At 58.7% G+C, this 14,996-nt stretch overlaps 1 protein-coding gene across 4 annotated transcripts; it reads right to left on the bottom strand.

The window, feature by feature from the left end:
- Positions 1-3,421: 3,421 nt before the first annotated feature.
- Positions 3,422-13,901, bottom strand: ENDOU (endonuclease, poly(U) specific). 4 transcript variants are annotated; one of them, XM_052809706.1, is made up of 9 exons: positions 10,526-13,901; positions 6,768-6,902; positions 6,531-6,566; positions 5,652-5,823; positions 5,316-5,515; positions 4,902-5,015; positions 4,713-4,819; positions 4,165-4,307; positions 3,422-3,861 (listed from the first exon to the last, which is right to left on the bottom strand). In XM_052809706.1, the coding sequence occupies exons 1-9, from the start codon at positions 10,584-10,586 to the stop codon at positions 3,747-3,749; spliced, it is 1,083 nt and encodes a 360-aa protein (XP_052665666.1). In that variant the 5' UTR covers positions 10,587-13,901; the 3' UTR covers positions 3,422-3,746. The 4 variants fall into 4 exon arrangements, with proteins under 4 accessions (XP_052665666.1, XP_052665667.1, XP_052665668.1 ...); XM_052809707.1 differs by lacking the exon at positions 10,526-13,901 and adding an exon at positions 10,030-10,446; XM_052809708.1 differs by lacking the exon at positions 10,526-13,901 and adding an exon at positions 9,743-10,020.
- Between the last annotated feature and the right edge of the window lie 1,095 nt (positions 13,902-14,996).

The following is a 14,996-nucleotide window of genomic DNA, read 5'->3' as shown; positions in this document are numbered from 1 at the left end:
CATGGGAAAACCAAGGAAAATACGGGAAAAACACCCTCCTTGTGCTAGCGGCTCAAAAAATCTCACTTGCAGAGCTGTGCCTGGGGTCCAGCTGTCCTAATATTGGTGTAAGTCAGGAGTGTCTCCACTGCTGGGCCAAAGCGATGCTGCCTGGAGGTTTTTGGTCCCGGCTGGCCCGGATCAGATGAAGGAGCCCAAGCCCTGGCCCTGGTTTGCAGGCGGTCGCTGTACCCACCTCTCCCATGTGCAAGGAGGGGGTACATCTGGCCAGACAGTTTTAAGGGGAGCCAAGGGGATACCCCAATATTCCCTCCACGCAGGGAGCGGGGGGGACATCAGTCACTCAAGCCTTCCCATGAGCTCAGCTGCGGCGAAGGCACCCAGACAGTCCACGAGCCCCATGGAGGGAGGGCCAGCATCCCCCTCCGAAACTCTTCAATGCGGCTGCGCTCAGGTGGGGATGCGACCGCGCGGCGTGTGTGTCGTCCCCCCCCCCCAAGAACGAGCGTTTTCCCCGTCAGGCGCAGAGCTGGGGGGGCTCTGGAGTCCCTGAGCTGGCAACAGATGGCTGGAGGCAGCTTGCTGACACCTGCCCCTCCTCTCCACCCCTCTCCTGGCCTTCCCTTTCTTCTCCGCTCGTTTTGTTTGATTTCCCGACACTTTGGGTGAAGCCGGAGGGTCCTGCCGTGCTGCTCCACTTGGCCATAGGGAGCCTGTCCCAGGAGCTGGACCCGAGGGCAGAAAGATGCGGAGGGATGTGCTGGCCCCGGGGAGGACCAGGAGGTCCTTCGGATGGAGGGTGATGCTGCGGAGGATGCTGTGGTGTCCCTGCCAGCAGCGGGCAGGCAGTTTGGGGTACGGGGAGCCTTGCTGATGGCTAGCTTTCCTCTGCTCTGCCTGACCTGGCTGGCTGGATATGACCTGGAGCCTCCTGCCCTTGGCAGGCTGCTGCCTCACACCCTACAGCATGAAGGGATGCAGGCAGGGGGTCCATCGGACCAGCAGATACCCAGAAAGTGCCCACCTTAGCCCTCCTGGCTCTCCCCACGGCTTGCAGCAACCAAAGATGCAGACAAAGCGCAGAGCAGGTCCCCAGCATCACCTGAGCATCTCCAAGCACTGGCCAGTCCCCCCAACGCTACACCCACCACCACGGCAGCAACCTGGGCCAGGGTGGGCGACCTTTCTCTGTGTGATTTTTGTCTCCAGAACTGGGTGCTGGAAAAGCAGCTTCTGAGCCCTGGGCATGGGGCTGGCAGTGACTGTGGGGCACAGGCGACCTGTGGGCAGGGGCCCAGCACTGTCTGTGATGCCCGGGAGCATCAGAATCTTTCTAGATGGAGAGGTTTAGCATCAAGGAGGCTGGCAGCGATGCAGACAGGTGGGCAGGAATGGGAGAGGGCTGAGAGATGGAGAACCAGGAGGAGAAACTGGGTCCCGTGCCAGTGCAGCCCTGCAGCGAGCAGCAACCACCCGCTGCCTCTTGATAGCTCTGGTGCAAACCTTCAGGACAGGCTCTAGCAAGGATGAAGGTGCCTGGAGCATCCTCATCGCGCAGCCCGGCTGTGCCCTGCCCCGTGCAATCTGCCCCTTGCAAACCGCCTTGCCATGAGACCATCTACCAGCTGGCACAAGCCGCCTTGGCCAGGGCCCGGAGCTGCCCCACAGCATTTGAACCCACAGCTTAACCCCCCCATGGCTCCTGCAATCAAACCCTGCTGCGCCCCGGCTCCCGGGCATGGGAGAAGAGCGATGCCCACGCTGCCGAGAAGGGAGCTGACCTGCACCCATCCCAGGTCCTCCCGAACTGCCTCTTCCCCAGTTTCCCAGTGCATTTCTATAAATCAAGCTCTGGCATGCCCCCCTCCCCTGCGGCGGGGTTTGGGGGGTCACCTGTGACCCCTGGCAGATGGTGCGGGGACTCCCACCCCTTCCCCAGGAACTGTTGCAGCCGGCCATCTGTCAGGCAGCTCAAATCTCCCCGGTCCTGCCTGGGAGCTGCCGCGCAGCATCTTCACCCTGGGACCCCGGCTGCTGCCCGCTCTGCCAATACAGGGGGTACAAGCAGGATTGGGGGGGGCTGGGGGGCAAGCAACAGCCCGGAGCTGGTGACTGTCCTGCCTGCTGCCTACCCAAATCATGCCTGAGCATTGGGGGGGGGCTGATGGGCTCCCAGTGCCTCAGGGAGCTCTTGGGTAGGGCTGGCATCGTCAGGCAGCGATGGGGTTGGCAGGGGTCTTCTCCCGAGCGTGGGGCATCGTTTGCCTGGACCAGCCTGGGAGGCGGTGAATGGAGTGACGGTGGGGGTCATTCTGGGGGTCCTGCCGCCAAGCTGTCTGTCCCGCTGCCCAAGGGGGCTCTGGATTTGTCCCCCAGAGCGCGGTGCTGGGAAAAGCACCTGGAGCCCTGAGCAGCCCCAGCTTGGGGTGCGGGGTTGGGGGGGTCTCTGGGGACCCGCAGCCCCCAGAGAGAGCACAGCTGGGCGAGGATGGAGGATGCACCTACCACAAACCCTAATTTCCTTGTGATGGTCCCCAGGGAAAGGCTACCTCTGGGACAGAGACCCGGGGGCCCAGCAGCCCAGCCATCTCCTCGGTCCCCGAATGGGACAATTCCTTGGGGCAGGACCCACGAGCAGCACCCCAGGGCTCAGAGGCAGCAGGGAGTGAGGCCGAGCCTGCGGCACCTGGACAAGCTGGGTGCAGGGGTGGATAAAGGAAGGTAGGGGACAAATTTTGGGTGCCACACTGGAGGAGTAAGTGGCACGGATGTTGGCACTGACCCTGGCTGGCAGGACCTCGCTTTGCCCACCCCTCCAATGTCCCACACCAGCAGACCCACAGCAATGAGGGGCTGCTCCCTGGAAGCAGTGGAGATAAATGAGGATGAGGGTCCTGTCTGTTAATGTGCCTGGTCCTGGGGAGTCTCAGCCATCCCCTGTCCCCGGGATTCCCAAAAAAGCCAGCTCCCCAGTGGGGTGCCCTCCTGTCAGGCAGGCTGCAGTGCCGCTGCAAGCTGCAAGCACGACCTTGTGGCTGCAGGACCAGCTGCCTGCAGGGAATGGGGGGATTGCAGCCCTGCAGCCCCCCCACCCGCTCCCCCCACCCCAGGCAGGACTCCTGGAGGGGTGGGGGGATCATCACCGCAAGCACAGGCTTTGCTACATGTCCCTCGCTGAACCAGTCTTACTGGGGAGCGCTGGAGGCTGCAGCAAGAGGGGAAGGTCGTGCAGCCCATCCTGCTACGCTCCATGGGCTGGATGCGGCCCTGGAAGCACCCAGGGGTCCCAACACCCACCCTGGGTCAGTACCTGTCCTGTCCCTGGCACAGAAGTGGTGGGGAGGGAGAGCTTCTGATGGGGCAGAGGGCAGGCTGCACGGTGAGCCACAGCTCCTGCAGCGAGGAATTAAACACTTCTCCATCCAGGGTCAGTATTTATTTCGCTCGGGTGTGCTACTTTCCACTGCAGGTCCCTCCCTTCTCCCTGTTCTTCTGCTGCGACTGGGGAACACGACGTCTGATGGGACTGGGGGGTGCTGAGGCTGCTGCCTCCATCCCCTCGCTGCCTCCATGCAGGGCACGGCCACCGCCATCCTGCCCTGCTCCCTCCGGTACCCTGCACTGGTCCTGCAGCGTGGCCATCCACCTCCCACAGCAGCACCAGTCCTGACCAGTGCCACGGGCCCCTGGCGTGGGGCAGCCCAGGGCCCCAGAGCGGGGCTGCAGTCACCCCTCGCCTCCCAGCCTCAGGGCGAGATCACATAGGCGGTGGCGATGTACTTCTTGCCGTTGCCGTAGGTGGTTTTGGTCCAGGGGTAGGTCTGGATGCTGAGGCTGTAGCCCCCCAGGCTCAGGTGACATCTGTGGGGACACAGCCTGTGTCATAGCCTTGCTCCATCCTGGAGCCCCACAATCACATCTTTGGGGAGCTCTCGGTGTCCGCACACCAGTGCTGCTCCATCCCTGAGCCCCACAATCGCATCTCCAAAATGCTCTCAGCATCCCCACACCAGCGCTGCTCCATCCCCAGCCCTCCCCACCCGCAATGCCCCAGAGCTGTGCCGGGCTCAGGGTCTGACCCTGCTGTCGATCGGGATCAGGAGGGCACTGCTGGCTCCGCGGCCAGCGGACAGACAGACGGATGCAGACGGGTACGGTACTTACGCCCTCCCGGGCCGCGCGATGAAGCACAACGTGTAGAGGCCAAATTCAAACTCGGGGCTGCAGCCGATGAAGGCAGAGCCCACCTCCTTGTAAAAGCCATCCCAGCTGAACTGCAGCCCCAGCACATCGGGGTAGGTGTCCCACTAGAGAAAGGGGGTTCAGGGATCAGATCTCCAGTTCCGCTTGGCTCTGGGTGCAGCAGGGCAGGGAATTCAAGGAAAGCCCATCTGCATACAAAGCCAGGCATCCTCGCGCCCTCTCCAGGGACAGATCCAGAGCAGCTTTCAGCTGGTCTGAGGGGCTGCCAGACAGAGCCCCCAGTCTCAAATCTCTCGCTTGTGGTTTGGGAGCCCCTTTTGCCCATTGCATCATCTTTTCTGGACCTTCCCACCCTGCCTCCGTCCCAGGGTCCACACAGGGAGGCAGAGGGGCTGCGGCAGGGTGAGCATCTCTGATGCTACTGATTCGCCCCATTTGGGATGCGGCCGATTTGGGATGCTGCCAGCTGGTGCAGCACCGCCAGCCGCGGACCCCACAGGATCGCTTACCGGCCCGTTGAAGTTGTGGCTGAAGTAGTTGACAATGCCCTGCTTTTCAAGGAGGTAGAAGCGAATCCAGTTGTGAAATCCAGACACTTTCCCTTTTTTTACCTCCCCTAAACAAAAATGAGACCCTGGGGTGAGGCCCCCAGCCCGGCACTGCCCGGCACCCCCCAATCCCACCGGTGCGTGCTCTACCTGAGAAGACGTGCTCGAAGCCGCTGGAGTCCTGCTCGCCATCGCCTCTGGAATAGAGGCCGAACCACATCTCCTTCAAATCGGCGACAAACTCCTGCTCGGAGCCGTAGCGGTCTGCAGGCAAGGCAGTGTGGAAAGGTGGAGAGGTGGGAGCAGCATCCCAGGATGGGAGCATGGGGAGAGGCAGAGCCGGGACTCCCCCCCATCCCTGACCCACTCCTCTCCCTCAGGAACAATTCAGCTTTGCCCTGCTCAATTCTCCCATGTCCTGGCAGCTCTGGTGAGCCCACTCCCGTGCTCCTCCAGTCTGCATCCTCCCAGGTCATCTCCCACCCAGCTGGGGCTTTCCTTTTAGATGCCCAACATCCAGGGACCCCATTCCCCCCTGTCAGCCCTGCCCTGCTCCACACTCACTTTTTTTGTGGAGGAAGGCGAAGAGTTTCTTCATCAGCTCGGTTTTCATCACCTCCTTGAGGAAATTGTCCTGCTCCCTCAGCTCCTCTGCTGTCACATCCTCCTCCCTGCCAGTCACCCTCTGGTAGTTGTCCAGCAGTTTAATGAAGCTTGCGTAGGTGGGTTTGGAGAAGAGCTCCTCATTGACGTATTTGTAGAGCCTAGGAGAGAACGGATCCTGCGCTCAGCGGGGAAGCAGAAGTCCCCTCCAAAAACCAGCCCTGCGCCCTGCCTGGCTGGTTGGTCTCGGCCGTGGTGGCCCTTGGCCACCCCCCGAGGATACTGGTGCACACTCACGGCTGCGGGGAGCGGTCCTCCTGGTCATCCGTCTCATCGGGGGAGGCCTGGTACTGGGGGTTAATGGCGATGTCGGTCGGCCGGGCTTTGTTGTGATCCGCCCTGTAAAGCTGCTCCGAGATGAGCCGGAGGTCCTCGTCGGTGATGGCATCCCGGCTGCTGGAGAAACCCTCTGCAAGGAGAGGCAGGAGGCTGGCAGGAGCAGGCAGCAGCTCCCGGGGCTGCAGGTTAGCTGCCCATGAGAAGTGAGGGTGATGCAGCACCCGATGCTGCATCGATGCACGGGTGTCATGATCCTGGGATGCCGTGAGAGCCGGGTGCTCAGCATGGAGGGTTAAGGGGTGCAGGGGCGGCAGGGGGGTCCCAACCCTCACCAGCCCCATGTCCTGGGGACAAGAGCTGGCCACGGGGCTGCAGGCACAGCAGCCTTTCATTAAGCATGGGGTGAGCTGGGAAGCATTGGTCCCCGTCTCCCAGGCACTCTTTGCAACACGTCCGCTGGGATCAGCACCATCTCCATCTCCCACATTTTAGGTGTGCGGTGACCAGGGGATGCAAAAGCCAGCTTGCCCCTGCCTCTGGCTGCTTTGTGTCTGCCTGCTTCACCTGGCTCTGGTGAAGGGAGATAATGCTGCTGGTAAACAGGCAGGCGATGCTGGGGCTCTCGCTGCACCGTCTGCTCAGCAACGACACGCAGTGGCTTGGACCGGCTGGCGGTGGGGTGGTACAGGCACGGACACGGCCAGAAACCAGCACGACACCCCGATGCCATCGATCCCCAAAGAGCCGCGGGTGGCAGAGGAGCGAGCCGCCCCGAGGTGCGTGGAGTGAAACCGGGGCGGTGGTTTATTGCCCTTGCTCGGCAGCGGAGCTACTCACCGCGGGTGTGAGTTGCTTCCCTCGTCCATTCTCCACCTGCACAGAGTCAAAGGAAAAGGAGCTCAGGGTGATGGAGATGCGGGCTGGGGGCTGCCCAGGACCACACACACAAATCCACATCAACACGGGTGGATGCATGCTTGCAACCAACCCCTTTGCACCCCACAGCTGGGCTCTGGGAGCTTCAGGGGGAGAGCAGCCCCCCCGAACCCCTTCCCGTCACCCAGGGATGCTCACCGGGTTGGCAGTGCCTGTAGTAATCCTCGCAGCAGTTGCGGTACCTCTCGCACTCGGCGTTGCAGTGGCACTCGTCCTCCTCGCTGTAGGGCTCCTCGCAGCGTCCCTCGCAGGAGTCAGGAGCTGTGTACAGGTCTTTGGGAGAGAGAAACAACAGCGTGGTCCTCAGGATGCACCGACCACCCTGCCCTAGCCAGTCTACGACCTGGGAGCATCCTTCCTTCTGCCCTCGTTCCCCTCCTGGGACGGCCCAAAGGAACAAGCTCCTACCCCAGAGCTATTTGGGATCCTTTGTCAGCCTTTAGGGATGGCATCTTGACTGGCTGAATCCTCAGGATGCACATCTCCATAGGTCACTCGTCTTTGGCCGTGGTCATCCACCACATCAGGGCCATTTCACACCAGGAAACATGTTCTTGGCTCCCCACTATTAATTGCTCCTTCTGATTCACCCTTTTAACGCCAGGCTTAGCAGGAGTGCCCCAGGTCCCACTGTCTCTGGGCCAGAGGAGGAGTGCCACATTCCAGACACCCTTATTTGCAACATGACCATCGCTCTTTCTGTAATGCTGGGAAAACTGGGAACTCCTTCCTGAGCTATTTATATGACAAATGTGTCGTCGAGCATGTGCTTTATTACAGATGGTGGCAAGGCTAAAAATAATGCAGCAACTCAAGCTGTGCTTTGAATAGGATGTCTCAGATGGATGATGGACACTTGCCATCAAGCAAAGAAGGGCTGTAGGGGACCAAGATGTTGGGTTTGTACTAAGAGGCAGCATGCTTAGGGAAGGTGCCTTATCCTCTGTGCTGCCCATCAGTTTCTGACGGGAGCAACGGAACAGCAGGCAGCCCGGGCACGGCTTTCTCAGCATCCCTTTGCTCCAGCCAGGAAGGTGACGATCTCCAAGGACGTGCTGAGAAGCCATGTCCCAACCAAGCTGCCAGCCTGCAAAGCGATCCCTGGAGGAAAGGGTGGTGTTTTTCCTTGCAACCCTGCAATCACGCAACGTCTTAAACACCTCTGGGTTGCCTGCCTGGAACTCCAGCAGGCGAAATGTGCCCTCAGGGCAAATCCTGATACAGCAGCAATGAGAGTGACCTCCAAGTGTCATGATTGCTGGCTTCTCTCTGCACCTATGTTGCTCTGTTGTCTGGCATTTCACCCAAATTATTTGTGCTTTTTGGAGCCACGTAATCAAGGTCCCACATGTGCCAATGAGAGAGGAAGAACCTTTTTGCCCCACCAGCCAACCCAGCCCAGGCTGGTTGACAGTGTTGCAAGGGCACACTGCTTGCTCCCATTTGGCTTCTCACCACTAGGTCCTTTTCTGCAAATCCGCTTTATAGCAAGAGGGGAGTTAGTAGGAAGGGGTTGCTCGAGATGCTCCTGGAGGTGACATGCCCGTGGTGCTACTTTATTCCCACCTTTGCTCATACTGATGCAAGGAGAACTGGGAAGGGCTGCAGAGGGAAGGGGCGTCCCATGGTTTGGGTGGTGAGTGATGCTCACGGTGTCCAGACACCCCAGTCTCACCAGTCCACGCAGCAGAGCAGCCAGGTCTGGATCTCTGATGGGCTTGGCAGCTGAGATCCCTGTCCCTAGGACAGCATCCCTCTCACTCCCAAAGTGGCAGTCGGGATAAGTCAGCCTGAATCACGCATCCAGGCTCATTTTCCCGCAGCAGTCCCGGAGGGATTGTGCAAGGCAGAAACTGCTTGCACATAAGTCACCGCTGAGACGTTCCCGGTCCTGGGGCACGTGCTGCCGGAGCGTGTCGCAGCAAAGCACCAATACTGGGGTGTGCAATGACTCAGCCAAAACCCAGAGCCTTGCAGAGTCCTTGGAGGAGCGAGCTCAGCATCGCCCCATTTCCCACAGGGTTCGGCTGCAGGGAGCGTGAGCAGGGCAGGGGGGACGGCTGCAGGAGGGTGTTTGCTCCTCTTCATGCAGGCATGAACCTAAATAGCTGCGGAGCAGTTAGCGACTCGTGATGGTCAAGTTTAGAGGGGCTGCTGGAGCTTTTGGGGAGAGAAGGGCTGCTGGGATTGCTGGCAACACTGCAGCCAAGGGACGGTGGCTGGAGCAGAAGGACATGGCCAGCAGTGCACAGCACAGCGCATCCGCACTCGACTACTCAGTCGGTATTTGGCTGGTCCAGCCAGTAGATATTTTCTGGCTGCAAAAAGCCAGACAAATATTTCTTTCTCATTTTTAGCCCGTCAGCCAGATCCATCCCTCCCTGAGCACAGCATTTTGGACAAGAACAAACTCATTTTCATTTCCGCCAAAAAAGATTTGCTCGAGAAAACGTGGGCTGTTTCCTGAGCAGGTCCATTCACCAAGGTGTAGGGAAATGTCTGAGACATGACGGAGCCCTCCCAGTGGCTCTCAGCTTGGGTTAGTACGTGAACATGACTTACAGCTTGTGTCAGAGCAGCATCCATGAGTCCCTGGCCTCACTCAAGACCTCGCTGCGCTGCGCGAACACAGACCGAAGATCAACCCTGCCTCTAAAAGGGCCCATTTGCAGGACGAATCAACTTGCAACAAAAGAGATATTGGTAGTCTGAGCTCCCCAAATATTTAGTTACATGCTCCTGGCTCCCAAAACCACGTAAAACCCTGGGTGCAAGCTGTCTGTGAGATAATCAGGCAAAATCTCCCACCGCTGTCCCGCCTAGCTGAGGATAAGCAATGGTGGAGGTGTTACAGCTCAGACAGGTCCGTCAGGGTGATGCTCTGATAGCTCTGGTCCGAAGCGTGTGCCCAGCACAGACCATGACACAAGCCAGCAAAGCTGCCCAGCTTCCCAGCCACGGTAAACCCAGTTATTCCTTCAAGCAAGAATAACTTCACACTTGCATTAAACAAGATGAGACCATGGCAAATCCTCCTGCTTTCAGGGCAACCCAAAGGCTGGTTTGCAGCAGCAGAAGCTCCTCTTCTGCAGTGGCCTTGCAAAACTCCTCACCATTAATCCTGAGGGGAGTCAGCTGCTTCTGAAACATCAGATACAGCCTGCTGGCAGCGTCAGAAGTGACGAAACTCCCTTCTTGCAAATAGATCACATTTTGTGCAAGAAGATGGCAATGAAGGCACCTAGTCACATGCAGGATCCTGGTCAACTGGGAGCCAAAGCCTGATGCCCACAAGCCACTCCTTGTTGCAGCATCTGCCTTAAAGACAGAGCTGTTCTTTATCATCTCTCCAAGCCTGTCTCCTCTCATAACAACCACAGAGCCATGAAAAGCAAAATACCTGAGTTCATGTTGCATATTCCAGTGCATCTGACCGGCTCCTCTGCTCACCTCCAGCAGCCACAGAGGGATCGTGGGTAAGGTATTAGAAAAATATTTCCCTTTGTCCTCCCCCAGCGTAGGAGGCTGGAGGAGCCAGAGGAAGGCAGGCTTGCACGATGAAAGCACAGCAAGATGTACCAGGAAGCAACTGGTGGACAAGGATAAAGACTGGGGGAAGTCTCCACCCATCAAAGAGAAGGACAAACCACCCTCGTCACCAGCCGAGTTCCCCAGAGCTCAAGGAAGCCCTCCAGCATGAAAACATCCTTCACCCTTTCCCCTGTGAAGCTCTGCTGGATCCAACCTCGCAAGGAACCAGCTGCCCCAGTACAGCCGAGCTCCTGGCTTACGGCAGCGCCCTCAGCACCGTCTGCTTTCGACCTAGCGCTGGCCCCTTCCCATCGGATGCCCCGGCTGGTTTAGCCCCTCTGCCAAAGCAAAGCTCCATTACTCACTGCCAGACACGCAGCCCAGGGCTATTCCTGCCCCGACAAGGAGGATCCAGGTCTTCATCATCCCGTAGACGGCAGGCTGGGCGTTTCAGAGCGTCCCGGAGAGCAGGTTGGGAATGACGGTGCTCCCTGGCACTCCCTGCTATATGTGGGTTCCCCGGGGGCGCGGAGGGGAGGGAGGAGCGTGATGCCACCGAGGACTTCACGGGCAGGCTGCACCCAAACTTTGCCCAAACTCATTATGTGCACGGCTTAATTATAGGCTGCTCGGAGTGCGAGGAGGGCTGGTAAATCCAGTATCCCAGTATTGCTCCACTCCTCGCTTGCATGACCCCCGGGGGTGATTAAGGAGCACGGGGGAAGCTTCTCGGTGGGGTCTTTGCCCATCCAGAGCCCAGCAGGTCCATCAGAGATGCGAGCTGTGATCAGTGCCACAGCTTGGTCCCTTGATGTGCCACATGCTCCCGTGCAACTGGTGCTAACTGGGGGCAACTTTCTGCTCCCCAGTTAATTGGAGGTAATGATTTCTCCTTCCTCAGCTACTGTCTCTGGAGGCTGTGCCCCACTTACAGCACAGACCAGCCTCGGTTGAAGCCTCCAGGTCTTCCAGCAGCACAAGGAAACCCTCAGACATAACCACAAGCCAAGCTTCAGTGTCGAGGCTGCTCAGGGAGTAGGTTTTGTGGGCTATCCCAGTGTGGTCTCACTCCTAGAGCAAGACCAGAGCTGGGGCATCCCCACCCTGCGTGGGGCTGCCCTTCTCCAGGGAGCCTCCACAGCCGCGGGTAATGCTGAGGAGGAGCTCAGCCCATGCCTGGCAAGGTCATCAACCTCTTTGCTGGCCACAGTGGGGCCAGCCCAGGCTCAATTCAGTGCATCCCAGTGGAAGATGTTCCCAGATGGTGGGTGTTTTGGTGTATCTGGCAGGAGAGACAACTTTCCACGCTACCACAGCCTAGCAGGGGGCCTGGCTCCCACTGGTTCCCAGTCCTAGAGCGTGTCATATGTGCTGACCAGTACACCCAAAGGCATGGGAGTGACCAGACTGGAATAGGTCAGCGCCCATCCTGCCTCCAAGGGCATCTTCACGCTGCCTCTGAACTGTGGCACAGCCTCCCTGTTTTCAAAGGGGCATCGCAATTGTCGCTGAGCCGATCTCCATCCACATCCCCCCACTGCCCAGCTCAGCCACTCACGGATCTGCACTCAAAACCACATCAGGAAAATAATCCAGACCTAACTCACCATCCTTCTGGAGGTTGGTTTAAAAACTGCTGTTTTCCCACTCTGGTTTGGAAAGCAGTGCACCGAGGCAAGCAGGAAGGAACCTCCTCAACCCATTTTGCTGCTGAAGGATGTTGGGGAAGTTCAGCTCTTCCACACATCTCCCCATCTCTTCCCAGCCATGGTGCCTCAAGAGCCGGCATGGGCTGACTTCAACTCATCCATCAGGGAGCACGGTTGTATTGTCCGCAAGCATCGACCTTCCTTGTCTTTCCAGGAAAATAACGAAGAGACCAACAGAATGTGTTGGTGCTGCACCTGAGGGTCCCTCACAGGCACCGGCTGGTTTCCAGCTTCTCCTCACACGATGACATGGTTTCTCAGGAAGCCTTATCACAAGCCTTGCCCAAAGCCCAAATGATTTATAGCAGCCACTTCTCTGCCTCCTCGCCCATGCACTGCAACAGACCCCCAAAGGATGGTCCAATACTGGCTGGTGCCTTGTGGTCCACGTCCCTCTGGTTTGGCCAGGCGCTTGCAATGATGCAAACCCAGGAAGAGTCCCCAGCCGGAGGCTCCTGGAGCTTCTCTAAACGGTCCTGGGCTCTCCTGGGCTACTTGCCACGGCGGCTGCCAGATGGCCACGCTCCCAATGCTTTCATCACCAGAAGCAGCAGGTCCAGGACCAGCTCTCCCCACCAAGGAGGGGTTCACTCCCTGGGCACCTCCACCTCGGCCGGTGATAACTGACCTCCAAAGACCATCTGAGCCAAGGGGAGACAATTTCTAACTTCCATCAGCAAAGCAGGCAGCGGCCGCCTGCAATTCATCCTGCCGACACAGCAGCATTGCAACAGCCTTAATTTCTCGGGGTGCATTAGCTGGCACAGGAGACCAGCATTTGGTGTAATAAGGACCAGGTTTGGCTTCTTTCTCACCCCTCAGTCATTTCCTACTCTCCGCCCTGGGCTGGTGACTCTGCTGACCTGTCCTCCCTGACAGCAGCCTCGTTTTTTCTGACATCTTTGTGTCACCCTGTGCTGAGGCTGCTCTTTGAGTCCATCAGCTGCTTCATGTGCAAGCCAACCTTTCCCCAACTTTGGGCTGTGCCTCAAGCCCTGCTGGGGGTGAGGAGCTCACGTCAGTGGGGTTGGATATTGGATGGATGGCTGCAGCCATCGTGCATCTGTCTTGCATCTCTGAGATGCCCACGAAGAGCAGGAGCTGCGGTGCCTGGAGATGGAGCGAGTCCCGCAGCTCTCGGTGAGGGAGCTGGATGCCCGCCATGGAGGAGGACGGAGGTGGAGCCCGTCTCTTCTTGCAGAAGGTTGCTTTCCCAACCTCACCGTGGAAGATGATGCCTTTTGTCTTGGGCTTAACTGGGAGTGTCAGCTCCACCAGCAAAGACGTGGGAACACCGTGTTTGTCCCTGTTTCTCAGCCACACCTTCCAGAAGCTGGTGGCCTGGTGTGAGCATTCCTCGCCTGCCATCCTTGCATACCCCTGTGGTCCAACACATCTTATTCCCACCTCTACCTTCCAGCAGTGCTGGACCTGCAAACACCAAAGCCCTCCGAGCTTCTGGGGACAACCTGCCTCTCCTCACCCACTCTCAAGGTTTGCAGGTCCAGGAACAAGAGCGGGTAGGTGTGTGCTGGGCCGTGGTCCAGTGTCAGTCACTGGTGACAGAACGACAGCGTTGCCGGCTGTCACGGAACCCCGTGACCCTGTTCAGGGTGCTTGCCCATGAGGTGTCTTGCAGCAGGGCGGTGAGTCAAGCACCCCGGGGCTGGCTTCGTGTTGCTCTTGCATTAGAGCCGAGGAGAGGAGAAGGGAATTGCCCAGACGCAAGCCCTGGACTTGGGGATGCAGGAGTGGAAGCTGGGCAGCCGTGCTTGCTCCTGTGCCCAACAATGCCGTTAGCTCTCGCCCCTTGCATTACACCCTCGTCCAGACCCTGGCTTTACCTTGTTCGAGGAGGCAGGCATCCAGCCTCTTATTTTTGCACAGTCCGGTGTTTCTATGAGCAGGGCTGCCTGACACTGAGCTTCATCCCTATCCCCTCCTGCCATCCTCCTCTCTGCACCCCCCCTTGGCTCGTTGCCCTTTTCCAGAATATCTCTCCAGGTTTTCCCTCACCCTCCAGGACATCACGGGGCTTCTGCAGCTCCGTGGGAATTGCTGGTGGGGCTGGACCTTCGTGCTCGTGCTTCTAGGGAAAACACAGCTTGTGGAGGATACAGGCTTGTGGGTTGTGGACGTGCACGGACCGCGGTGAGCTCCCCAACGGGATGCTCTTCACAGCCTGCACTGGAAAAACCAGACAAGGGTCAACTTTTCCATTCGACTGGAGATTTCTCCAGCCAAGCCAGCTGACCGGGCCAGCATCCCGCCTGCAGCCAAGGAAGGGAAAGCCCCAAGACACATCCATTGACCCAGCCAGCCAACCTGCAGACTGAAAGTAATCTGCAGGCCCAGAAACACCCAGAAAATGTGCAACTCTGGTTTAACCCTTCCTTCCCCATGCATGAGCTCTTTCATTTCAAGGCTCCTTTGGTCCTTCAGGGCAAACATCCTGGGAAAGGTGACTGCGGGAAGTCTGGGCTGCTGGGTCCAGATGCCAAGGAATCGCCATCGCCTCTCTGCTTTGCCCTGGCTTGCCTGGACACGCGTGCTGCTGGGACCATGCATGGGGCTGGAGTTAGAAACCTGGGAGATGCCAGGTGTCAAAACTTGGTCCCCATCGAGCACGGCCACCCACTGCCTTGCAGAGAACCACAAAGCCAGGCTTCGCATTGCGGGGCAACTGGTGGTCCTGGGATGGACGTGGTGCTGGGAGCTGCAAGGAACCTGCATCCCATCTCGTAGCTGGCTGCACGGCTTGAAACATTATTTAGGTATGATGGGGACTTTTATTTTAAGCAACCCATTCATGCGCAAGGCGAGACTGAAAAGAGCAATTAATGCAGCAGTGCTCTGGACCCTCGTAGCCCAGCCGTACTTGGGGCAAGGCTGGGGGGCTTTGGCTTGCGGCTCTGTGCTGTGGCTCCGTGGTGTCCCAGCTGGGGCATGGACCTGCCAGGGGCTGCAAGCCTCCCCCACATTGGTACCCTCCAAACGTGGGAGCTTTTAGGGGCTGCGATCTCCTCTGCACCCCGTAGCTTCATCCAGGCCTGCTCAGAGCGTTGGGAAGGTCGTTGCTAAAACTGTTCTGTGCGCATACAGAGATGCTCTGGGTGGAGGGATGGGG

This window comes from Harpia harpyja, chromosome 15 (assembly GCF_026419915.1).
Source record: "Harpia harpyja isolate bHarHar1 chromosome 15, bHarHar1 primary haplotype, whole genome shotgun sequence".
NCBI lineage: Eukaryota > Metazoa > Chordata > Aves > Accipitriformes > Accipitridae > Harpia > Harpia harpyja.
The sequence above is the reverse complement of the archived record's forward strand: the minus strand, read 5'-3'. Positions and strand labels throughout refer to the sequence as shown.

Coding starts and splice junctions, on each gene's coding strand:
- ENDOU (XM_052809708.1), bottom strand. CDS start 9,998: ATGAGAGGAGACAGGCTTGGAGAGATGATAAAGAACAGCTCTGTCTTT. Junction 5,516..5,651: donor GAGGACCGCTCCCCGCAGCC/GTGAGTGTGCAC, acceptor GTTCTCTCCTAG/GCTCTACAAATACGTCAATG. Junction 3,862..4,164: donor ATCGCGCGGCCCGGGAGGGC/GTAAGTACCGTA, acceptor GTGTCCCCACAG/ATGTCACCTGAGCCTGGGGG.